Source organism: Anabrus simplex, chromosome 1 (genome assembly GCF_040414725.1).
Source record: "Anabrus simplex isolate iqAnaSimp1 chromosome 1, ASM4041472v1, whole genome shotgun sequence".
NCBI lineage: Eukaryota > Metazoa > Arthropoda > Insecta > Orthoptera > Tettigoniidae > Anabrus > Anabrus simplex.
The window spans coordinates 508853617-508880274 of record NC_090265.1 but is presented as its reverse complement, the minus strand read 5'-3'; the positions used below and the strand labels follow the sequence as shown (position 1 = coordinate 508880274).

Here is a 26658-nt window from a genome sequence, read left to right as displayed (position 1 = left end):
GCTCAAACAAAAGCAGATGCGTATTTTAATGTTAGTCAGCATTGTAAATATCGCATCCCAGAAATTTTCACCTAACCTCTGACTGTCAAGGTTTACCCAAGCTTTACTTAAATCCATTTCACTACAACATCTAAAACCGGTACACATTTGTGTTCTGCTTAGTGATATTTTATGAAACTCAAAGGAGACAATCTCTTAGCTTTGTAAAACCTGGTTGATGTGGGCGGAGTGTCAGATAATGGTGTCCCAGCAAAATTTCTTTTGGTGTTGTTTGAATAAAATTATTGTTTTTCTTGTATAATCCAAATGTACTAAATTTGTACAGGTAACACTAAATTTGTACAGGTAACATGCAGGGGAAACCTGTAACTCTAAGCACTTGATAGTCCTGGCAAGGAATAAACATCATTTAAAGAGCCAATACTGTATTTAGGAGAAGGTTTGGAAGGTTATCTTTGAAGGAACTAATTTGCGCCCGTTATAAGATGTTTGCAATTAGATATGCAACAAATATTCCTTCTGTTCCATGTAAATCTTCACCGGTGTGGAATTATTCCTACTTCAGACAAGTATTGCCTCTCATAGTAAAAGGTGACATAAAAAAATACATTTTTGTTGTTGTTAGAACATAGGACTTTAGGTCACCAAGTACTATCTCCACACATTCAATGCAAGTATAGGAGCTGGTTTTTTTAAAGTGCAAAGAACGGTTTTTCATCTTATTTGCAAACTAAAACACTTAGATTTTCTGTGCTTATCCTTGCCTTTTTTTTTTCTAAAATTCTTCAGACACTGTTTGGGATCTCAAATTTTTACTCACATCCTTTCAGGTAGTTACAGTATCCACTGAACTCTAATTGCTTATTGCCATTATCTTCCTATGACTGGGTTAGTGAGAATGATGACAATCAGAATGCCTTAAATCCTGACTACTGAGTGAATTGGCTGTGTGGTTAAGGTCGTGTAGCTGTGAGTTTGCATTCGGTAGATGGTGGGTTCGAACTGCACTGTCGACAACCCTGAAGGTGTTTTTCCATGGTTTTCCATTTTAACCCCAGGCAAATGCAGCGGCTGTGCCTTAATTAAAACCATGGGCACTTTCTTTCTAATCCTAGCTCTTCCCTATCCCATAGTTGCAACAAGATCGATCTGTGCTGGTGCGGCATGAAACAAAGAGCAAAAGTCATTATGAAGATAAGGCTGAAAAATTATACATATACTTTGAGTGACATTGTTGCTGGCATATCATAATGGGAAACATGATTCAGATGATGATGATAATAATAATAATAATAATAATAATAATAATAATAATAATAATAATAAAACACTTAGATTTTCTAGATTTTCTCTGCTTATCCTTACCCCCCCCCCCTTTTTTTCTAAAATTCTTCAGACACTGTTTGGGATCTCGTTCATTATTAATAATAATAATAATAATAATATAATAATAATAATAATAATAATAATAATAATAATAATAATAATAATAATAAATTGTACATGAACAATTTAGGGGTGGTAGATGGAGAAAGGGCAAGCCCCATGTACACGGAAGTGCCTCCATCCCCACATGTCTGCGTACATAAACTCTACTGAATATTTACATATAAGTAGACAATTTTAAATGTACATATTTATACTCCAAACACTGTACTCGTAGAATAATAATTAAGATCTTGATTTATTCTATACATATTAGAGTAAGAAGACCCAGCCATTTATACTCTCACTCATACCACTGTATACACACTCATTCACAACCACTCCCACACGCGCACACATGCACATTCACTCACATTCATCTGTACTTGCACTCATCTTTCTTACAGTTTTAATTTATACAAGTTATATACATCACATATTGGTTTCTATTTACATATACATTTTCTTTACTGCACAGAGGAAGTGAGGAAGAGGAAGCAGTTTTACCTCAGATGGTAGAAGATTCCAGGTATGAGCAGACCTTGCGTAAAAGCGATTTAAATATGAGGTTGTTCTGGTGAAGGGAGGGACAAGAGTAACTCCTTGGCCTCTCTTAACGGAGCAGTAATTAAGCTGCAGGCGGTGGAAAGGGGAGAGGTGTGTGTTGTCTGTTAGGGATTTCTTAAGGAAGGCTACATCTATTTGTGTACATAATGAGTTCACTGGTGGCAATGACTTCGTTGTGTTTAAAGGGATGTGTTTGTTAGTTAAACGTTCTGCTCGTCGCTGGACACCCTATAGTTTCCTCATATTTTCCTTTGGGTTTCTTTTCTATTTCTGGTACAGGTGGTCCCTTAGAATCTTTCGCACTATCTCCTTGGTAATCCATGGGGATTTCTGTCTGCTGGTTATATTTACTATTGGTGTGGTTTCTCCTATGCATTGGAAGGACATTTTTTCCTAATCCTGCCATATCTTGTTTATGTCAGTACTGCCGGTGAAATCTGAGGTGAGAACAGGGAGGCGCTTGGTTAGTAAAGTGGATAGATCATTCCAGTTTGTTTGGGAAAAATTATAAGCGGTTCTGGTATAGAGTTTGGGGGACGGTTTTACATGGGTCAGTGTTGTGAAAATTTCCTGATGGTCACAGAATCCAGGAATAATATTAAGGGATTGGACAGATTGTGGTATGTTACTTAGGAAAAGATCAAGGGTTGAGCGTGTTGTTTGCATAATACGCCTGGCTTAGAATATTAATTGATGAAGGAACAAATCATAGAAAGCGGAAAGGAATCTATTTGCGAGGGGGTTATTTGGAACAGGTGCAGCATTTCTGGACCATGTAATTTCTAGGTTGAAATCACCGACAGTATAAATGGCATCGTAATTTTGTTGTACATGTTGCACATGCCTTAGGGAGAGGATTAGTTCATTGTTCATTTCTGGGATGACTTAGGGGCGCGATAAATTGATCCAATAAGGAATTTGTGTTTGTCGGCTGCTGTCTCCAGGTGATGAACTCAAGTTGGATGACATTCTGGCTGGGCTGCAATTAGAACTCCCCCTGCAGAGCTGTGGGATTGGTCCTTACGGAACAATATCAGGAAGTCAGGAAACACTTCTGAGTATTCATTAATTTTGCTGGACAACCACGTCTCATTGACACATACGATGGTCGGGTCAAGGCTTTCATGCAATTCATGGATATTTTGTAACCATCCAGGTCGCATAATACTGTGCGCATTGAAGGCAAAAAGTGATATATTTTTATTTACATATGTACATTTAGAATTATTTACTAAGTCACTGGGCGTATCACTGATAATTGCAAAGAACGAGTCTGATAACGGCTGCATTTCACTCTGCCAGCATAATCATGTACGGGAACCGTTCTTTATTTTTTGGAAATCAGACACTGAGAGTTTTGTGCAGGTTCTATGGCCATTTAGTGAGCAATTATTACACTAGACAAATAATTGATTTCTCCTACCGCTATTTCCGCAAATTGTGCATTGTTGTGGACCCGGGTTCAGTTCGATGTCCCCACTTGGGGCAAGTGCCAAGCACAGCAGTGGCTGATTAGCTACAGACAGTCTTACAACGCCGCTCCCGTCCCTTCACCGTGGCTGACCTATGGCTGCCATCCCCAGACTTTCAGCAGTTCACCACGACAAATAGTTAAAGAGTACATTTTTCACTCGCCAATAGTTTTTCCTATAGAATTATGTTTTCTAGATATCCAGGTGGGAATTAGCAGTCCCGTTGGAGTTATTACAGCCGGTTTCAATTGTTTTTGACTGTATTTCATTTGGAAATGTAAATGATAATTTCCACGTTGCTACAGGTAAGGTAGATAGGAATACAGGACAAGCGGTGATGAAACCTAACTCTGTCATAGATTACAACAAAAGTATGGGAGAAGGGGGGGGGAGGGTTTTTTTTATTCGTTGGACCAACAAATAAAGCCATACAAGTGTTTGCGGAAAAGCATTACATGGTATAGGATGCTTTTCTTTCACTTGCTAAACATTATGATGCTCAATGCATTTATTCTGTTCCAGAAGAACTCTAAAACATTGCTTCAATTTAGACAGGAAGTGATTACTTCATTGCTGGAAAAGTATGCAGCAGAGAGAGTGACCTTGCAAGGTGGACGGCCTTCAAAAACTGAGCCCCCAAGTTGACTAGTAGAAAGGCACTTTCCGACACGCATTCCCCCAACTGAAAAGAGAAAATACCCGACTAGAGCGTGTAGAATTTGTCCTAGAGGAAAGAAACCAGGTGGGAATGCAAGAGTTGTGGCAGTATCCCTTTGCACCCTGATGGTTGCTTTCAGCACTACCACACCAAAAGAAATGTGTAGACAGGCCTGCTGTAAAATAAAAATAAATAAATGGTGTTCCCTTAATAATTGTTACTCATTCCTTGCTTACTAAAAATAATTTCCTCTGAAAAAAAACCTCACCTTTCTAGCACAGGAGGTTGCCATAACCTGCCACTGAAGTGGTTAATTTTTGAAAATAACAATATTGGAAATTAGACTTTAGTTCAGTCACATGTCAGTATGTAATATTCACAAGAGAATTGGTTTGAAGATATAGGACTTTCTGACAATAACAGTACAAATACAAGAATAAAGTACAATAGGTCTCTTCTCTAACATTTGAGTTACCTGGATTTTGTAACAGTGCTAATTTAACCGGCATTCTTCCTCGATTCATCATTTTTGAAAGCACATTTATCAGGAACTGCAAACGGAGAATGTTTCGTGTGTAAACTAAGTCAAATACTAACGCCTGCACCAGGAGAAAGTTTTTTGCTCGACTTCAACATAACACCGACATCACTGGTCACGTAATGAGAGAACCTCTCAAGCAGGATGTACAGACTCGTACGAACCATTGTTCCCACTAGGGGAGGGAATGGCGATCCTTCAAATGTGAGTTGCTTTACTCACAACAGTTATAAACTCAGCTAGAAGAGGGAACGGTCACCTCCCTTTCATCACTGAGCAGTAAAAAATAATGTGAGAGAAAACCTCATATAGCAACCAGTCTTGGGTTAAAATATATTGCTAGGGTTATAGATGTTACACAACTCTGCATTTTTAATCTCTTTTCCATATTCTTTGCAGTCTTGTGTGACTTTTGTGTAGAAAGGAAATGTTAAAAGTTCATTCATTTAATTGAGTGTTTTGATGTAATATATGGATGGACGGACGGATGGATGGAAGGGTGGACGGACGGACGGACGGACGGGATGGAATGGAATGGAGTGGAATGGAATGGAATGGGTGGACAGACAGACGGACAGATGGATTCTACAATTATTAGTGTAGTTCAACTGTTAGATAGTTGTAGAATGCTAAGAACTGTAATTGTCAGTTTCAGGGAAAGTGAGCAACAAAGGAGCCAATGTTACACGCACCCTTCCTCGCCACAGCTCAAAACAGTCCTTGTCAGTGAACAGCAACATGATTCGCAGCACCTCAATGGGAATGCTCAACCAGGTTTGTACTACCCTTTCTTTTTGTTAAAGTATGATTATCACATAATCTCTTAGTATTCGTATCAAAAACGTAGAAACAACTATGTCAGCTGAACTTCATGAACACTCTCAGTGCAGACACCAGAACAACAAACAGTATCAGACCATGAAGTACATTTAATTCAACAGGACCATATTTTGTGAACAATTGTGGAACTATCAGGGTGTAAATCAGTCAATACTGATCTGCATTTAGGGCAGTCGCCCAGGTGGCAGATTCCCTATCTGTTGCTTTCCTAGCCTTTTCCGAAATGATTTCAAAGAAATTGGAAATTTATTGAACATCTCCCTTGGTAAGTTATTCCAATCCCTAACTCCCCTTCCTATAAATGAATATTTGCCCCAGTTTGTCCTCTTGAATTCCAACTTTATCTTCATATTGTGATCTTTCCTACTTTTATAGACGCCATTCAAACCTATTCGTCTACTAATGTCATTCCACGCCATCTCTCCGCTGACAGCTCGGAACATACCACTTAGTCGAGCAGCTCTTCTTCTTTCTCTCAATTCTTCCCAACCCAAACATTGCAACATTTTTGTAACGCTACTCTTTTGTCGGAAATCACCCAGAACAAATCGAGCTGCTTTTCTTTGGATTTTTTCCAGTTCTTGAATCAGGTAATCCTGGTGAGGGTCCCATACACTGGAACCATACTCTAGTTGGGGTCTTACCAGAGACTTATATGCACTCTCCTTTACATCCTTACTACAACCCCTAAACACCCTCATAACCATGTGCAGAGATCGGTACCCTTTATTTACAATCCCATTTATGTGATTACCCCAGTGAAGATCTTTCCTTATATTAACACCTAGATACTTACAATGATCCCCAAAAGGAACTTTCACCCCATCAACGCAGTAATTAAAACTGAGAGGACTTTTCCTATTTGTGAAACTCACAACCTGACTTTTAGCCCCGTTTATCAACATACCATTGCCTGCTGTCCATCTCACAATCTTTTCGAGGTCACGTTGCAGTTGCTCACAATCTTGTAACTTATTTATCACTCTATAGAGAATAACATCATCCGCAAAAAGCCTTACCTCCGATTCCACTCCTTTACTCATATCATTTATATATATAAGAAAACATAAAGGTCCGATAACACTGCCCTGAGGAACTCCCCTCTCAACTATTACAGGGTCAGACAAAGCTTCACTTACTCTAACTCTCTGAGATCTATTTTCTAGAAATATAGCAACCCATTCAGTCACTCTTTTGTCTAGTCCAATTGCACTCATTTTTTCCAGTAGTCTCCCATGATTCATCCTATCAAATGCTTTAGACATGTCAATCGCGATACAGTCCATTTGACCTCCAGAATCCAAGATATCTGCTATATCTTGCTGGAATCCTACAAGTTGAGCTTCAGTGGAATAACCTTTCCTAAAACCGAATTGCCTTCTATCGAACCAGTTATTAATGTCACAAACATGTCTAATATAATCAGAAAGAATGCCTTCCCAAAGCTTACATACAATGCATGTCAAACTTACTGGCCTGTAATTTTCAGCTTTATGTCTATCACCCTTTCCTTTATACACAGGGGCTACTATAGCAACTCTCCATTCATCTGGTATAGCTCCTTCAGCCAAACAATAATCAAATAAGTACTTCAGATATGGTACTATATCCCAACCCATTGTCTGTAGTATATCCCCAGAAATCTGATCAATTCCAGCCGCTTTTCTAGTTTTCAACTTTTGTATCTTATTGTAAATGTCATTGTTATCATATGTAAATTTTATTACTGAGTGATCCAGAAGGCTTTCTGAGTCCAATTTACTAGGTTCAATCCTGGCTGAGTCTGATAGCATTGGAAGGTGCTCATTATGTCAGCTTCATGTTAGTAGATTTACTGTTATGTAAAAGAACTCCTGTGGGCATCTGGTTTGATAAAAAGGTAAACTCGTGTCCTCATCCCGAGGTGGTACAGCTCTTTTCAGGTACACCCCCGTTGGAGGTGAGCTGCATGTACCATTTCAACCAGATACCAGCCCTCCTGCCATTCTTAAATTTCTGGCAGTACCGGGAATCGAACCCAGGCCACCGAGGACGGCAGCTAATAGTGCTAACCGTTACGCTACGGAGGCGGACATCTGATTTGATAGAAGCCATTCTTTTAGTGTTTACTCAGCAGCTGTGAGATCAAACACAATTTGTAAAACAAAATTCAAGTTAAGGTTTAAAATCTGATTCTTCAAATCAGGTCAAATAAGAATAAAATAACTGAAAATATATACAGATTAAATTGTACACTTACCACAGTATTTAAAAAAGTAAGGTGGGTTAAATAGTTAGAGCTGTTCAGTCTTAGTGTAACTTTTAAATTGCTTCCCTGTGTTCAACCTGTAAACTTTGGCTTCTTCAAAATGAGGTTCTTGACTATTTGCTCTGCATAGACTGACATTAAGTTGTCATCATTATCAATTTCCCACATTGAAATGTTAATGACAGTGTTCCATCGTCCTTTGTTCAACCACCATCAGCTGTGTTCCAATTCAGATTCCTTCTATTCTTGATCAAGCTTAACCACCCGCGTCTAGGTCCTCTTATCCTTCTTCCTTCGTATCCTTCCTTCTTTCATCTTCTCAACATGTCCAAACTGCCTATTATTTTTTCTCCATTCTGTTGGAAAGCTGTTCTACTCTGTTATCATTCCTGACATCCTCATTTCAACTCTGTACTTTCTTGTCTTTTGTATCATATTTTGTAAAAGAAATCTCATCTCACAGGCATGTATTTTACTGTCTTTTCTTTTTCCTTTTTTTTCTTTCAGTTTACAAGTCTCCATAGCTATGTCAGTGTGGGAAAATAATACATCCAGCACATCACCTCTTTACACTTCCTTGGTACTTCCTTCTTCTGGATGAAGTTATGCACACTCTGTTAACCTGCTCCATTCTTCCATAGATCTCAGGGTCAAATTATCTCTCATCAGATATTCTGCATATGCACTGAACTTTTTTAAAGTTCTTTTATCTATGCAGCAGATTTTCACTTGCCTGGCCCCAGCACTGCGAGCTTGTATCCCACCAAGCACTTCGCTGTAATGTGCTTTTCGACGCCACAAGTTCTCCTCCTTTGCAGTCTGCTGAGAACTTATCAGCATAAGGTTCAGTTTAGTCAAGTGTTCACGTGTTTACTGCTCAGTGTGTTGTTCCAATGCCGTTTTCATTACATGAGCGTGTGTATATACTGTATATAATACCTTCATAAAGTACAGGAAATCTTGGGCGAGAACACTTTGACTCAATGCTGGGTGAGCGCTGGCCCCATTTTCGCGAAGTGCTTGGCAGGAGAAGGCTTGCAGCACAGGTGACTGGGCGAGCGACAATCCCCTGTTTAGATAAAAGACTGTCCCTGTATTTTAGGTGAGTTCCTTGATGTACTGTGACTTTTATGACTTGGCTCAAGTTATATAGTCCATCTCATTCCCAGCCGGTATCGGAGTGAAACAAGGTCATACCCACCGTCCAATCTTGCAAGCCCACCCATTAAGTAATACAGGCGGGCTTCTTCAAAACGAGCATTGTTGCGAAATATCTATGGTCTTCTACAATGAGACAGTGTATCCTAGTCTAAAAAGTTGCATGCACGTATTTTAGTTCTCTTCAGTGCTTTCAGTAGGGTAGAAAAAGATCATATTCAAAGAAAATATTCCTCCCCAGCCAGGAATCTAACCAGAGATCTCTAGTTTTAAAACAAACATGCTGACCATTAAACCACAAAGGCAGTTTACCAATTTTTGTTTCTGTATAACTTAAAAATGAAGCCTAATTTGTTAAAATGCAAATGATGAGCATTCAAAGACCATCTAGGCAGCAACGTGTCCATGTACATGCCGTTAATGGCTTTTCAGGCTGTTGAGGGAGTAAGCAAGTGTTTCATTATAACTCAAAGGCTGCCAGAAGGGGATACAATTGTTGTGGTGACTATATGGCTTTTCCCAATTCTTCTAGTACTGTAGCAGTCCAGGATAATTTGGCAGCTGTTTGTGACAGTGAGATGTTAACACCTACACTTCTGAGACTATAACTTGAATCAGGATAATATATATATAGAGAGAGAGAGAGAGAGAGAGAGAGAAGTCTATATACATTACTATATTCACAATATAAGGGTAAGGTGATAGTGATGGAAGAAAAATGGAGTAGGAGAAATCGACTTGAAAGAAAACAGAAAGTGAGAATGAGATATGCCAGGATTTCCTTTGGACTCTCCATATCCTCTGATGATAAGAATGGTATTTAGTATATATTTGTTGCAACAAGCAGAAGGCTTTCACTCTTTAATTAGTGCTAGTCTTATTTGTCTTGTGTTTGTATACGTGATGAGGTTTATACAGGTCACAGTCAGATTTTAGTAGATGGCGTTAATTGTATTTTCCAGAGTGAAAAGTTTAACTGAAAAATAAAAACCTAGTTAATTGGTTCATGTTGCAGAGTGATTCAGAGAGTGATCTGAGTTTCCAACGCTCCAACAACACTGCTGTATCACGAATTAATGGTCTGATGAGGCCAACCATCAGCTCTCAAAACAAGGTGAACAATCTCAGCAGTGCCAAAAACACAAGTAATGGCCCACAACCTCGCAGGCGAGGGTTGCAGTCAGCTTATTCTTCAGGTAATATTATGTTAGTAAAATCTTCCGTCAAATTTGACTTTATTTTTTCTCTTCTTTCTTTCTTTCTTTCTTTCTTTCTTTCTTTCAAATGTATGTGTTTACAGCACCGTTGATTGATTGATTGATTGATTGATTGATTGATTGATTGATTGATTGATTGATTGATTGATTGATTGATTGATTGATTGATTATAACATCAGAGTATCCAAGAAAATGAAGAACTGATCTACACTATTAGTCTGATCCTATTAAAACTTTACTAGAATGAGGAAAAATAATATCTCTGGGAATTACAGTGAAATTGAATTGCTCCTTATTGAAAGGCACTTAAGTTGTTTTTAAAGTTTTGAGATAAACACAGAAAACTCTTTTACCACTCTTGTAAGGGTAGTATGAGCCAGCATAAATTGTTTGTACGTGCAAAGTTCACACACACCCATTATAGTAAAGGCCAAGATAGCGTTCTTTCATATGTTACGAACACGTAACTGACAAAATATGTAACTGGACTTTGTTCCTTTAAACATGGAATGAACAGTACCTGTAAGCAAGAATAAGATTTATATTCTTGGTTTATTAACTTTATTCCAAAATTCATAGATGTATGAAAGTATGAAAAGAAAAGGAAACTTGCATGGAATAACTGTTACTTTCTTCAAAGAACACACGGAACTTGTTTATTATTTTCTTATCTGGTATTTCTCAATGACCCCACTATTAATGAAACAGCTGCACTGAAGTCACAGATTTTGAACAACAAATCTAGAGTAATCACAAAGTCATATTGTTAGAAAAGACAAAACATGTAATGCGTTTTCACTGACACAGCCACTGCAGTACTTCGTCAAGGAACACTTTACTTGCCTCAGAAACCATGACATAAAAATGAACCTTCTTGAGATTGTCCTGTTTTGTTGATTTGATTGCCATTCGTCCTTCCTCATAGGCCTTCCTCAACAAGGAGCATTTCTTGGCCCAGATTGAGACAAATAAAATGTGTGTTGGACTAGGCTCCCAGTGAAGGGATGAGCAATCTCTCTGCTAGGATGATCTGCAGAATACTGAACTCAGAGAATGACACAGGAGTTAACACCACCTTTGTGCTTCTAGGAGCATTCTTTCCTATTGTTTCACCACTCAGAGTTGTTTCCCTACAGTTCTTAGGCCACCAGGCATCCACATCAATGATTTCAGGTCCTTCCACCATTTTTATTGTAACATCTTTATTTTGCATTATCACGGATTGTACAACATTCTGTCACAGTGCTTAATTTGTTTCTTAAAAACACCAAAATGCTTATCGCATGGCAGGAAGGAATGACCTCTAATAGGGAAACTGTGAATAATTTCCTTGAATTGTTCATCTTCAACCAAGCCCTTGCAGAGACAAGTGAAGGAATGGTTCATATTTTGGCCTGGACATCCATCCGAGTATAAACCTTCTTGAGATTGTCCTGTCCTCAACACAAGGAAGTTGCTTAATGCCTGCTTAAATCTCATTGGTGAGGTAGTCCAATATAAATGTGCACACTTCATTGGCCCATTTCTTGGCCTGCCCCTCATGATAAATATATACTTTGCAGCTGTTGTCTTGTAGGTTGTGAATAGTAAATACAAAGGTCGATCAAATATAAACAGGATTTTTGTTCCTGAACATCAACAGTTGGTAGGACTGGCCCCGTGCTTCTTCTATGCTTAGGCGGGACCGTTAGGAGTGGAGAGTATGTGCTGTTAGCTATTTCCTGCCGTTTCATCAGTAACGCTCACGATGTCAGAGCAACAGGTGTACCGCTCCCCTGCGCAACGCATAATTATAACATTTCTTACTCGTGAAGGCATTACAGTGGCGGAAATTTGCCAGAGATTGACTGCATAATTCGGTGATCAAACATTGTCAAAGACGCGTGTGTGTAAGGAGTGGCGGAGGAAAGGGAAGGTAGTACCAGTGAAAGCCAATACTCGACCGTCAGCTGGCAGGGTTCTTGCAACCGTTTTTTTTGATCGGTGAGGTATTTTGCTGATTGATTTTTTGCATGAGTGATGCACAATCAGTGCTGTTTACTACTGCGAGCTGTTGAACAAAGCGAGGGTTGCATATCGCCGCAAAGAACCACATACAGAGGAAGTTGCTTTTCATTACCACCTGCCCTGATAGTAACACTTTTAGAGCCCTTAATGTTAACCGTATTGTCTAGTGGCACTTTAGAATAAACGGGTGTCTGATCAGCATTCCCAATTTGAGAAAGCAAATAGGCATTTTGCTTCTGCAAATGAATAACGTGGCGATGAAACTCCTTCAACTTTTCTTCGTAGGCAAAGGGGAGACGCTGTGAAATAAATGTATGTCATGGCATACACAATTCGTTTATTTGATAAAAGTTCCTTATTCAACCACGACTTGTAGTAAAACCTTTGGCGTCCAGAGACTTTTGGGCCTGTGTATTTTGGACATCTTAAAGAAAACATATGGCTGACTTGCATCTGTTATAGCAATTTTTATTTGATGTTTTGCTTGTAATGTAATTAATAGCTGTTCTTTTGCAAGTAGGGTATATACAGTGAAACCTAGTTCATATGTTTCTGCAGGGGACAAGGAAAAAGAATGTGTTAAGCGAGAAAACATACTAATGAATATACGAATAAAAGCTATCCAACAGGGATATAGAAATACTAGATACTGTGAGGAATTATTTTAGCTGCCATTTTGAATCAAACAAAACTTCGACCAACTTGAGTGATGAAGTCGAAACTCAAAAGTGCGAGTTTCAACCTCTGTGCGCTTATGCCAGTCCACTTTTTGACAGATTTTAATTTTGTCTTCATTTATTAAGGTATTTCACATTTTCCATGTCCATAACTAGGCTATAACAAGACAAATTTGCACCTCGCTAGTCAGCTTCACACGATTATGTTCCTAATCCAGATATAGGTTACCGTATCACGCGGCAAATATTAGCTAAACTTCACTGTACCACTCAACACAAAATACATTTCTACCTTCTGAATGGAATGCGAAACGGCTCACTCTGCTATTCAGCATTCTTGCTGTTAACTGGCAAGCAAAACTGAACGTTTCTAATTAAGTGAATAGTCTGTGTTGTGCGAATGGACCTCTCCATCACGTCCAATAATTTCTTTATAGGGTTCATATTGTGCAAACAAGGTGGCCACTATAGTCATTGAAGCTCTTCAGAAAGCTCCTTGAACCAATTCTAGACAGCTTTGGCTTGATGACACAGTGCATTATTCTGCTGGAATATCTTACCTTTGTAAGGGTATGTAAAATCTATGTAGGGCTGCAAGTGGTCACCAAGCAATTCATTGTAGAAGTTGCCAGTCAACAACCTGCTGAGGTGAACCAGTGAACCTGATGCTGGCCACATGAACACACAGCACATAATTACAGAGACACCACTAGCCTGTATGGTGCCTTGTTAACAACTGTGTCCATGTCTTCACGGGGCCTGCGTCACACCCAAACACTACCATCAGTTATTGCATGATATTAACCATCAGCTCGAAACACTGGAACAATGACTCATAGGACCATGTCATATGTTGCCATTCCTTCAGGGTCCAATTATCAACGTCACATGTCCAGGTGATATGTTGTGGCTAGTGTCCTGGTGTTAAAAATAGCACTCTAGTGGGTCTTCTGCTCCCATATCCCATGGACACTAAAGCAAGCTTCACTGATCTGCTAGATATGCATCTAGTACATCGTGCTTTGAATACAGGTGTGAATTGAGCCAGTGTAGCTTTTAGTATGGACAGTAATAGCTGGACACCAGTGATCACAATCATTGACTATCCATGGTCAGCCTCTGCACTGTCCACTGTGGTTGGTAATCTTCCATGAGGTATTCCCAATAAAGACATAACACCACCGATGGAGGAATGTTTAAATGTCTGCACAACTCTAGCTTTGGAATATCCCATTTATTTGCCTCACTGTCGTGCCCTGTTTGAAAGCCAATAATTCAGGTCACCTTGCCATGAGCAGCACAGATTGTGTTCATACTTGCTCTCAAGATTCAGATGTTAGATCACACCTTATACAGGTCTAAGCATTTCCAAGATTTCATGGTACGGTGGTGCTACAGACTATTGCCTGTACATACTATAGTCAAACCTCGATATCTCGAACCTGCATTACTCGAATTTTCAGTATCTTGAAATAATTTCAATTTCCTTGCCATCTGTTCTATTCTTCACATGTATGTATTTCTCTATTACTTGAAATTCAGTTACACTAATATCTCCATTTCTCGAAGCAAACACTTCCTCCATAGAAGCAAAACATATTCTGTAACTCGAATTTTGTACAACATTAACTGTGCAATGCAGCATTTAAGGTTTATGTGTTATTGCTTAAGGTACTACAGTCTATCTTAGTCAAAAGATATTGTCAAATGTTCCACTTTACAATACTAAACAATTTTTCATTTCTTTAATTAAAAAAAAACTCCAGTCAATCATCAACATCAACACATTCTTTGAGCTAACCATTCTTGGGCAGGCAGGGACGAACACTCAACTGCACACAATTTCTCCACCTATGAAATCAGTCAGATATTCTGCCTGCCTTATAACTAAGAATTGTTAACATCATCAAGCCAACAAGAACAACTCAGTTTTATCTTATTGGAACTATCACATATGTTTAACATACGTTTAACATTTTATATTCATTACTGTAATTAGAACTAAACATTGTGCTATAACATTCTTCAATTTTTAATCGATGTATTCGTAGAGGCGCGCGGCTGTGAGCTTGCATCCGGGAGATAGTAGGTTCGAATCCCACTATCGGCAGCCCTGAAAAATGGTTTTCCGTGGTTTCCCATTTTCACACCAGGCAAATGCTGGGGCTGTACCTTACTTAAGGCCACGGCCGCTTCCTTCCAGCTCCTAGTCCTTTCCTATCCCATCGTCGCCATAAGACCTATCTGTGTCGGTGTGACGTAAAGCCCCTAGCAAAAAAAAAAAAAAAAAAAAAAAAAAAAAAAAAAAAAAAAAAAAAAAAATCGATGTATTCAGCAAATTGAATCCTATTCAACACAATATCACGCCAGAAGGGCACAATTACCATTTTTTACCGAACTATCTCATGTGTTCAGCATCTTTATATTTCATTTTAATAGTACCAAATATTGTGCTCCTGAACATTCCAACATGAATTTTTAACTGATGTATTCGGTAATCTGAATCATTTTAATGCATTTATTTTCCTTTTCCATTTTTCTTAATCTTAATATTATTTGGCTGATGATGTCTACAAGATAGAAGAAACATGTTCCGATTTTTTAAATTAAATAAAAAAAATTGTTTAGTATTGTAAAGGTGGAACATTTGACTATACCTTTTGATTAAGTTTACAAATGACAATACGGGCTTAATAATGAAATTACAGTCTTTCTTCCCGTCACATTTTGGTGTATTTACATAGTGGCTTATCTGTCCAGCCCTGGTGCGTTGACCATAGGCAGTAGGAGCTCTATGCACCCTCTCCTGGATCGTCACTAGACCAGGCGTTAAGAGCACAGACTATGCTTCGATCCTACATACAGAGTCAGTCGAATGTAAATGATTTTACAGCAACAACTGTTGTTGAGTAGCCTCCGTGGCTCAGACGGCAGCGCGTCGGCTTCTCACAGCTGGATACCGTGGTTCAAATCCCGGTCACTCCATGTGAGATTTGTGCTGGACAAAGCGGAGGCGGGACAGGTTTTTCTCTGGGTACTCTGGTTTTTTCTGTCATCTTTCATTCCAGCAACACTCTCCATTCTCATTTCATAGCATTTATCAGTCATTAATAAATCACTTTGGGAGTGGCGACCCCATCGTACTAATAGCCTATATCTGCTTCATTCATCATATCCCTCACCCGGTCAATGACTGGAAAAACAGGTTGTAGGTTATCATTATCATCAACTGTTGTTGAAACCTATGTGGAAAAAAAGAAGCTTGAGGGTGAAAAACGGAAGAAACAAATTTTTGTCAAGTTATTAATGGAAGTATGTTTCTTGTTCCCCTATTGTATGTATTCTATCTTCAATGACGTCAAGTGTTGTAGATAAAATGACAAAATAGTTCAAATTTTTTTTTATATGGTTAAATAACAATTTTGACAATATCGAGCTGTTGCTGTACGTGATTCGATTATGGGCAATCCTCAAAGGTGAGAATTCTCTATATCTCAAAATTTCAATAACTCGAAATAAAATTCAACTCCTGTGGTGATTTGAGATATTGAGGTTTGACTGTACTATCCCATGATATTTATCACATCAGTGGACAGTAAAGTTAAAGAATTCCAAGCCTTCTGTAACTATTTGGAAACCAGAACTGTATTAACCATGGGCCACCCCTCTCTAGTTGGAGTTACCTCTTTAGTACATTTAACATCTTTAGATGAGACAGTTACATACACTATAAGTAAACATAAGTATACCTTACATATAATCAATCAATCAATCAATCAATCAATCAATCAATCAATCAATCAATCAATCAATCAACACTGATCTGCATTTAGGGCAGTCACCCAGGTGGCAGATACCCTATCTGTTGATTACTTAGTCTTTTCTTAAATAATTGCAAAGAATTTGGAAATTTATTGAACATCTCCCATGGTAAATAATTCCAATCTCTAACTCTTCTTATAAACAAATTTTGGCACCAATTTGTCCTCTTGAATTTCAACTTTATCTTCATATTGTGATCTATTAAAAACACCACTCAAACTCAGTGTCATTATGAAAAAACCAGACTGAGTGATGGATATTCCTTAGCAGAATATATGGATATTGTACCACAGCAAAAAGCTTCTATTTTGACTGAATAAAGCATGAAGTAGTACAAAATAACAATATGCAGTGTTAAGTAATGATTATAAAGAAAGGCATATTGTTAATTCTAGTGTGTTTGGTACTCAATAATTATTTGTTGATATGTTTAGTGAACCTTAGTCAAGTGGGCAACAATGAAGACTCGAGCTCGGAAGAGACTTCACCTGTAGGAGGCAAACCTGGAGGTAGCACACGACCACGCAGTACCAGTATAGACCGGGCCAGTGGCTGGTATGTTGAAAGTGCTACAATATGTGGATGTTGGCTTAAGTACTTTGTTTAGAGATGTAACATGAAACATTCTATTAAATATCAGTAAATGGCACAGAGAAGGGATGAAACATTAATGAATTGGATGGATTGATTGGTTCATTCATTCATTATACATGTTTGATGAAAATAGTTTTAAAATTTTGGCATTCCAATGAATATAGGCCAAATATTATGTATATTAGGTAATATTATAAAAAGAGATAGTTTGCAAGTTTGTTTGTAAATGGAGGGTTATCTCTGGAACCTCCCAGTGGATTTCAGCAATTCTTTCAACATTAGAAAAATTATCATCAGCTTTATAATTTATATATGCATGTAAGCTCGTCTTCTGGGTTCTGCAGTTGAAAGTGCTCCATTAGGAGAGACACTCAGTTGAATTTAAACAATTTTGCTAGAGTTTTGCTAGTGATTTTGTGTGTGTGTGTGTGTGTGTGTGTGTGTGTGTGTGTGTGTGTGTGTGTGTGTGTGTGTGTGTGTGTGTGTGTGTGTGTGTGTGTGTGTGTGTGTGTGTGTGTGTGTGTGTGTGTGTGTGTGTGTGTGTGTGTGTGTGTGTGTGTGTGTGTGTGTGTGTGTGTGTGTGTGTGTGTGTGTGTGTGTGTGTGTGTGTGTGTGTGTGTGTGTGTGTGTGTGTGTGTGTGTGTGTGTGTGTGTGTGTGTGTGTGTGTGTGTGTGTGTGTGTGTGTGTGTGTGTGTGTGTGTGTGATATATATATATCCCTATTAACCTGTCGGGTCGCTTCTGTACATGTGTGTAAGGTCACGCTTAATAGCCACTGTGGCAGTGTGTCATATATGTGTACATGCTCCATGCAGAGTAATACATGAAAACAGCATTTGTGTGGCATCTGTGAAGCATTCTTGGAAATAGCACATATGTGGAATCTTGATTCTCTGTTTTTAGAGGGACGGAAAAAAAAGAAGGTCCATACATATGGGAAAATGGAAAATCTAGGAATGACTTAAAACCATCAACAATTTAGCTAAACATTACAATAATGAAATATGTATAACTATAAACTTATAAACACTCCTAAACCAAACTACAGCCGTAATGGGCCTTGGCCTACCAAGCGGCCACTCTTCAGCCCGGAGGCTTGCAGACTGTGAGGTGTCATGTGGTTGGCACAACAAATTCTCTCAGTCATTATTCTTGGTTTTCTGACCAGGGGCGCTATCTCACTGTCGGATAGTTTCTCAGTTGTAATAACATAGACCAAGTGGACCTTGAACCAGTCCTCAGATACACAGAGAAGGGATGAAACATTAATGAATTGGATGGATTGATTGGTTCATTCATTCATTATTATATCTATATATCACTATATCTACACCACGAGGCCGGCACATGTAGGCTGCACATATAAAAATATCAGTGAAATTCTGTTAAAAGCCATGAGTAGTGAATTAAATTTGTGGAATACAGTAATATAAAATCAGTTATGAAATGAAATAAAAAAATTAAATTAAACTTGATTTTATGAGAAGGTCATTCTTTAGCATAGATTCTGAGACCAAGTCAAAACAATATTGCATCATCACAAAACTACTTAACCACTGTCAGTATACTATGTCTAATATCTCCAGGTCTACATGAAATAGCCGTACAGCATTAAGTACACTATGCAACTAACTTCCTGCCAGGAAGTATAAGGGCTGGAGCATAAGTCATGGCAACTATCATTTTCCTCAAATTTGTATCGCGCTGCCATACAATGTGTAACTTCTACAAGCTATTGAAATTATTAAATGGATAAATGGTGACTAAAATAAATATAAATAACAAGATTGGGTGCCACCTGCAAAACAATTGCAGGAATAATTAACTCTGTAGAGCAACGAGCAACTCCCTCTTCCGAGGCAACAGTCAGCAGGCTGACGAAGCTCCAGACTTACTTTACAACCTTACCCGTTGCTGTTTACTCCTGAAATTAAATTTGGGTAGCAGGCCAGGTTCATCCTTACTCCACTGATAAAAGATTCACTGCAAGTTTCATTCCATGATTTTACTCCCAGAATAAGAAAAAATATATGACAAACACCAACAATAATCATCACTTCATGTGACCCACTCGTGTTTGCCATTTACAATAGGCAAATCTACAAACAACTAAATAATAAAACCACCAACAAAATCATTTCTTGATGAGACCAACTCTTGTTTGCCGTTTACAAAAGGGCAAATATACAAACCACTAAAAAACCACCAACAAATGAAAAAATCAGTTGACGAAACCAACTCGTGTTTGCCATTTACAAAGGACAAATATACAAACAACTAAGAACCATCAATAAAATTATTTTCACTATATACATTTCATAACATACCTCCAGGTAACAGTCCCACTGCACTCCCTTCTGCTACAGAAGAAAAATACTAATCTAGTAAAGAAAAGTACGACGACTTTCTCTACGTACGGATGCACCCTTCTTTACAAAGGGCATCCCTAACCTTATTTACACACTTCTTCATCGATGTCTTGAATCATTCTCGATTGCCGCACAGGTTAATGTGACGCCTCAAGTTTCTCCAACTGAAAAGCTGCATACTCGGCCGACAATTTCCTTTACCAAGAATTAGCTCTGTTCACAAACACACATCACTCCAGAATGTAGATTCAGTATGCACCACCACATCCACTGTACATTCTCATAGAAGAATTATTGTATGATTATTATACAGAGTTTTAGAAGCAAACACTTGGTAGCGTCTTTTACAGAACGGCCACTGGAAACTCGTTAGTATCTGTGATTATAGAGTGCTCACTCCGTAATGGATACTGAAGAACGCATAGGAAACTATGCAAAGTAGCTCCCGCGCACCGGTCCGAATGAGAAACAGAAACAGAATCAGAATGACTTGCCGCACATGCATACATACTTATACAGGCTTGCTACATGTGGTTATAGCATCCCGAAAAGTTTACCGGTAGCAACATTCTCACAGGCACTTCTTCACGCGTCACTCAGTCAACCCAACCTTGCTTAAAACAAAGTCCTTGTATTGGCTATGAACGTCCACTCATGTACATCCACATTGATAAACTCCAATCTTCAGCCTATACTACCTGCCATACCATGGGGTTCCAAGCCACTTTCTTGTAACACGTTCAACTGACTTCAACCGTCTATCCCGATATAGCCACTGTTTTCTGTGTTGCACAATTTTTGAGCAACCTAAAATACACTGCCATGCCATGTACAGACTCTTAATTAAGGTTACACAGATACAAAATTCCCTACTACAAATTCTTATTATAATATTATGTTTTCATATTATAAATGAACAAAATTACATGATTTTCATGACTTCAATATTACGAACTATATTACGAAAATTTCCTAACCTAAAAATTTGGGGATTGTACATTTGTACAGTTACAAATGGTCATATGTTCTGGAAAGCATGATGTTCATAGTACATGGACACAGCATGAGATGGCGGTGCATTGGACCGGTACAGGGTGATGGAACTGCATTAATGAGTCAGGCTCTGTGCAGAATGGATGTGACAAGGCAACTTCAGCGTTTGTGGTGGGAAGTACTGGAACACCCGCCATGCTTACCGGACCTGTCTCTGTGCAATTTTGATCTTATCCCCAAAGTGAAAGAGCCATTGCATGGATGACGGTTTAGGACATAGAGAACATTGATATTGCTGTGAAACATGAGATTGCAAAATTCGTACACGGTGAGGCGACTGGTATCTGATGTCTCCTGCATCATTGGCAATGTGTTGTGGATGATGTAGGGGACTACCATAAAGATTACTGTACTCTATGAGAATAAACATCATGTAGCACAAGGATTTCTTGACCCAGTTGCTGTGTGGTTAGGGTCACACATCTGTGAGCTTGAATTCAGGAGATAGTGGGTTCGAATCCCACTGTTGGCAGTCCTGAAGATGGTTTTCAGTGGTTTCCCATTTTCACACCAGGCAACTGCTGGGGGGTGTATCTTAATTAAGGCCACAGCTGCCACCTTCCCAATCTTAGCCCTTGACTGATTCCTCACTTTATATTCCACAGCACCTTACGTTCCCCATTCCCATCTGTTTATTTTCATTTGTCTGGTAGATACTGCATTCGTGAAAAAAAAAAAAAAAAAAGAAGCCATGACATTTTAGGGCCATCAGAGAGCCTGCACATTGTGGTTGAGGGTTAATACAATATGAATAAGTAAGTTCACCAAGGGATTCTCTAAAGAAAATGGAATATTCAATAAAATATTTTTCCATTTATAATCTCACTTCGTAGTGTGCCTGAAAATATCACATCATCTTAGTACACAGTTGGACGTCTGCTAGTGAGAATAATAATGCAGTTTTGAAATGCACACCTCTTTTCCAATCTTTGTATATTGTGAACACTAAGAACAGACATTTTTAAAACACCTTTCTAATGTAGCTTTGCTCTTATTTGCTGAGTCAGCTCGTGACTTCTCACCATCTTCATAGTCTTGGGAGCTTTCTAAAGTTATTATGTTCTTTGCTCCCTGAAGAATCAGATATGCCCATTGAAAACTTGCCCACTAATGCTATTCTTTCTTGCAACTTTCTGTGCTTTGAATATTGAATTTTTACAACCACTTTGCACCTCAAAGGGACTTTTAGCTTACTAGGTCATTTTGTGTAGATATAGGACTTGCTTAAAAGTTGTTAAATACATTGATTCCCCCAGTGTCTGGTTGACTTTTAAAAGAAAAAATCTGTATCAAAACAGAAAAATGGAGCTATGTATACAGTGCCAAGCGGATTGGCTCAGACGTTTGAGGTGCTGGCCTTCTGACCCCAACTTGGTAGGTGTGATACTGGCTCAGTCCGGTGGTATTTGAGGTGCTCAGATACATCAGCCTCGTGCCTGTAGATTTACTGGTACGTAAAAGAACTCCCAAATATGCCAGCCTCGTGCCTGTAGATTTACTGGTACGTAAAAGAACTTCCATGGGACAAAATTCTGGCACCTCTGAGTCTCCATAAACCAAAAATGTAGTTAGTGGGATATAAAGCCAAATAACATTAACATTGTTGTTGTCGTTGTTGTTGTTGTTGTTGTTTGCTAAAGAGAGTACTCCTCTGTGTGGACTTATTGAGTATCTCAAATCATAGTGACCATCATACAGTACATGCTGTATAATTATAAGGTTCAAAGGTCTTTTTGTGGTCAGTTTAATGAGTTTACAAACAAGCTGTGCTTTTCTTTCAGGCTTGCATTGTATTTCATATGAAATGGTCCCTAATCATACTTCATATTTATCTTTGATTATCTTAATTGTTTGTTGGTTATTATCATGCATTTTTCTTCTATTTTCATAGTGCGCCGAACAGTTTACCACTGAATGCCAACCAGGCACAGACTCAGTCCCGTCGAGGTAGTTCATCTCTTCATTCTCGATATGGCAGCGATCGCGACCTGAGTAGAGGTGCACGTGAGGTTACACAACGTTTGGCATCAAGTCGTGGTTCAGTGGTGCACAGTAATAAACCAGTGCCAGCAGCAAGGCATAGTCAGTTGAATGCCAGTCCCCAGGAGTTGCCTGACAAGAATACTGATACGTTGCCATCAATGGATATAGCAAGTGCGCCATGTAAGTTTATCCATTACTGTTGTAGTAGATTGTATTGATCAGAGATATTTATTTGATCTGTGTTGTGGCTTAATACCTTAATACAATACAAAGGGATTGTCAGTCCACCAGGTACAGTACAGTAAAACCTTGTTAGTATGTTCCTCATTAACACGTTTTCCTGCTTAGCACATCGTAAATTTGAAGTTTCGACGTCCATCGTATTAAATCTGTATAAAGAATACCTCACTTAACACGTCACGATTTTTTGCCTTTACCGCTTAGTACGATCATATATTCCCCAGACCTGAAAAAGTTATTTGTCATCGCTTGTGTACAAAATGTGATTTCCAACAGAAAGAGCCCTTGCCACGGGTCGGTCAGAGAAAGTTGCGCGATAAGAGGACATGACCTTGAATTCTCGAACACTAAGTATATTGCGCCTTCGAGGGGCGAGCTGTTAGTGTAGGTAAAGTTGAGTTTTGCGTCATTGATTGGCAGCAAAGACTTTACACTAGAACAAGACAGGATAGTGCTAAGTTAAAGCACAGTAATAGATTTCACTGTGGCTACGAGTGCTGAATTCAGTTTTAACGCTTTTTCTTTCTTTTTCAAAGCTCTCCTGTTGACATACATGACTTATGGCTAGGAGTCATCCAAAATTATGCATCATGGAAGTTGTCACCACAAAATGTGTAACGGAAGTGTAACTCTAGCAATCGTGCAGCCATTGGTGTATGGTCATGACCGAGAGACATATCTATGATCTTTTGATTTCTCAAAGGGAAAAGTGTTTTTTTTTTGTTCTTTGTTCTATGGAAAGGTATTTGTTGTCAGTGAGATTGTTGAATAACCCATTGCTCTTGATTATGCTTGTAGCGTATTTCGCATTCCAATCAGAAGTTAGAAATTTACTTATTCAAAATCATTCTTTCCAACTTCGGAAACTTTCCTTTGCAGATTTACTTATTCAAAATCATTCTTTCCAACTTCGGAAACTTTCCTTCGCGCACTAGTTTTCTTTTTCCGTTTCTTGCTTATACACATTTTCAATTTTGTCTCGGTTGTCCACCATCGTGTTCAAAGTAGAAGGTGCTGTTTTAACGTTCGCACCAACTCTACGCACTTAAGATATGGATTCCTTACTTCTTGAAGGATTTAATTTTTTTCTTCATTAGTGAGTGGTTTCACGATCCTTTCTTATCCATAGCTGCGCTATCACAAGGCCGCACTAGATAGACAGGCCACAAGGCTCGGACCGTGACGTCACGCTAGTGGCTGGCGTTCAGCATAGCAGTGTAGGGCCCGCTCTCACTTTCACCATGATATTGTTCATTTATTCAACCTTAACGATAAAATTGAACACTACTTCAAATGTGGCTTCACTTAGGCTTGTATACTACACGAGTTTTATGCGGGGAGAAAACTGGAAGGGCAGAACATGTACATTTCCTTACGTAAAATTATGATGACATCTGTCACTTGTAACTCAACACGGTATCTTTAAAAGATTAGAACGTATAATACGTATACAAAAAGTTTTAATGTTACTAGGAAAATGCATGATGGCAATTCACAACAAAAGTCTGAAACCTTTCTTAGAAATTAAGCTGCAACTTAAAACTTACCTAAGAATTCCTAAGCTTTCAGTTTGTACATTTTTATTTTCCTGAGGATTTCTTCTTCTCAGCGATGAGTTTATCTACGGTAACTTTTCTGTTGTTATTCAATAATATATTACAAAAGATGTATATACATCTGTCAACGAAATGTTTAAAACTATTTATTTAATCACAGCATGTTTAAACATTTTCGTTTTCCAGAACATTGTTGACAAGGGAAGTCAGAATTTTTCTCTGAGAATCCTCATGTAAAAACATTAGTATACAGGTTTACGTTTTATAGCTCTAAAAGAGTCTGGTACAACACCTTTTGGTAACAGGGCAGGAGCAAGCCAAGGCCGCACTAGATACTCAGACATTTTTTTGTCTGACTCAGAGTTGTCAAAGTCAGGATAAGTTTTCAGCTTGATTAAGCCAGTTATTTATTAAGATTTTAAATAAATGACCAGTATCAAACAATTTTGTGTGTGTGTGTGTTTCGTCAAATGGATTTTGAAAAGTGGTTTGTAAATTGCTTTTGCACAGCTTTTCAAACATTTTCCTGTTATTATTAGGAATTATGCATGCTACCTTATAAGCTATAGGACTATCTGTTAATACTTTAAAGACTTGCAAAGAGCTCTTCTAAGAAATGTCATATTAGGTTCTTACATGGAAACAAATCAACAACGTCTTTATTTTTTTAAAGACTGGATGACAACATAAAAGTTTGTGCAGTTGTAGCTAATGTAGTGTTATTTTCTCCGCTTTTACTACTAAAAGCAACTCTCTCTACCTTTCCTCCTAGCGGGCGATCTGGCCGTGCGGTTAGGGGCGTGCGGTTGTGAACGTGCATCGGGAGATAGTGGTTTCGAATCCCACTGTCGGCAGCCCTGAAGAAGGTTTTCCGTAGTTTCCCCATTTTCACACCAGGCAAATGCTGGGGCTGTACCTTAATTAAGGCCACGGCCGCTTCCCTCCAGCTGTTATGCCTCTCCTATCCCATCGTCGCCATAAGACCTATCTATGTCGGTGCGACGTAAAGCCACTGGCAAAAACAAAAATAAAACCTTTCCTCCTTTATAGTTCAGCTCACGTTTTATGTAGACTCCATTCAACAAGTTACAAAATATTTCATGCTCCTTTAACAATTTTAGTTTTTTTTTTTTTTTTTCAAGTAATTCCAATGTGAATCATCAATACCCGAATTTCCCGTGCCTAGTTTTGCAGTAAAAGACTGTGAATAACCAAGTGGGGCATTGTAAGAAACGTTGACTGTCTTATCTTCGCTTACGCCCCAGGAAATGCGAAAAATATTGAAGTGAACCATGTTATTAGAATACAGGAGTAAGATACTTTCTTTGCAAAGGCTATATTTAACTGTTCCTTAAAAAAAAAAAAAAAAAAAAAAAATTATCAGTAATGATACACTCATTAACTTCACTTTCAATTTCATCGATTATTTTGTGTACAGATTCTATTTTGTCGTGGACAGTCACTTTTGAGTTACGAGCAGGTCTAAACAGGAAGTTATAAATACTTTTCTAATTTGACCATTTTAATATCTTGCCCCCATCACCTAATGCACGTATATCAGGGTTATAACTCATGAAAATATCATGTTTAATGGATTTAAAATCAAGAGCCTCGTTTAATGTTAAGGAAATACCAATTTTCGGAATATTTTCCTCAGTCACATACATTTTGAAAATACAGACTTTGGCTGTTAAAGCTGACGGAAACTTTGTCCAAATCTAATTTGCGTTTACTACTGAAATTACCCTGAACGTCGTCGAAGTCCTTGATCCTGTCATATTCTTCCTCAGCTTTCTTTCTTTCCTTCCTCTTCCCGTTTTTCAATTTCTTCTTGTCTTTGAATAGGATTTTTGCTCGTTGTTGGAAGATTTTTTATACAGATAGGCAGGCACATTTTAAAACTTAGGAATAGCATCGTTTGAGAGTTTTAAATGGTTAGGTTTTACAGTTAAAAGAGACTCATCAGGTCTTTTAACGGAATCGTCCCTGATTACGAAACTTCGTCGAAGTGTTTTATGCACACAACTGAGCTTGCTGAAGGGATAAATTCGGTTCGATGGATAGCTATGATCCACTTTTGTTTCCGAAACACGCCAGTAGGAAATTTAAACACTGAAATATTAGGCTGTTTTGAACTGTAGTTTATTCTACAACCAGGTATACAACACGACGTGGCCATAATTCACAATGTTCACACGTTTAAATCATTCAACACCATCGATAGCCTCACTGC

The 26658-nt window shown here is 38.4% G+C and overlaps 1 protein-coding gene across 1 annotated transcript in view; it reads left to right on the top strand.

Moving 5' to 3' along the window:
• Wdr62 (WD repeat domain 62) overlaps positions 1 to 26658 on the top strand; it is a 459879-nt gene that overhangs the window by 411667 nt on the left and 21554 nt on the right. Inside the window, exons 22-25 of the mRNA XM_067135382.2 lie at positions 5310 to 5434; positions 9922 to 10102; positions 17065 to 17185; positions 22538 to 22809. Of these exons, the coding sequence (XP_066991483.1) occupies positions 5310 to 5434; positions 9922 to 10102; positions 17065 to 17185; positions 22538 to 22809 (699 nt within the window). The remainder of the gene's footprint in view (positions 1 to 5309; positions 5435 to 9921; positions 10103 to 17064; positions 17186 to 22537; positions 22810 to 26658) is intronic.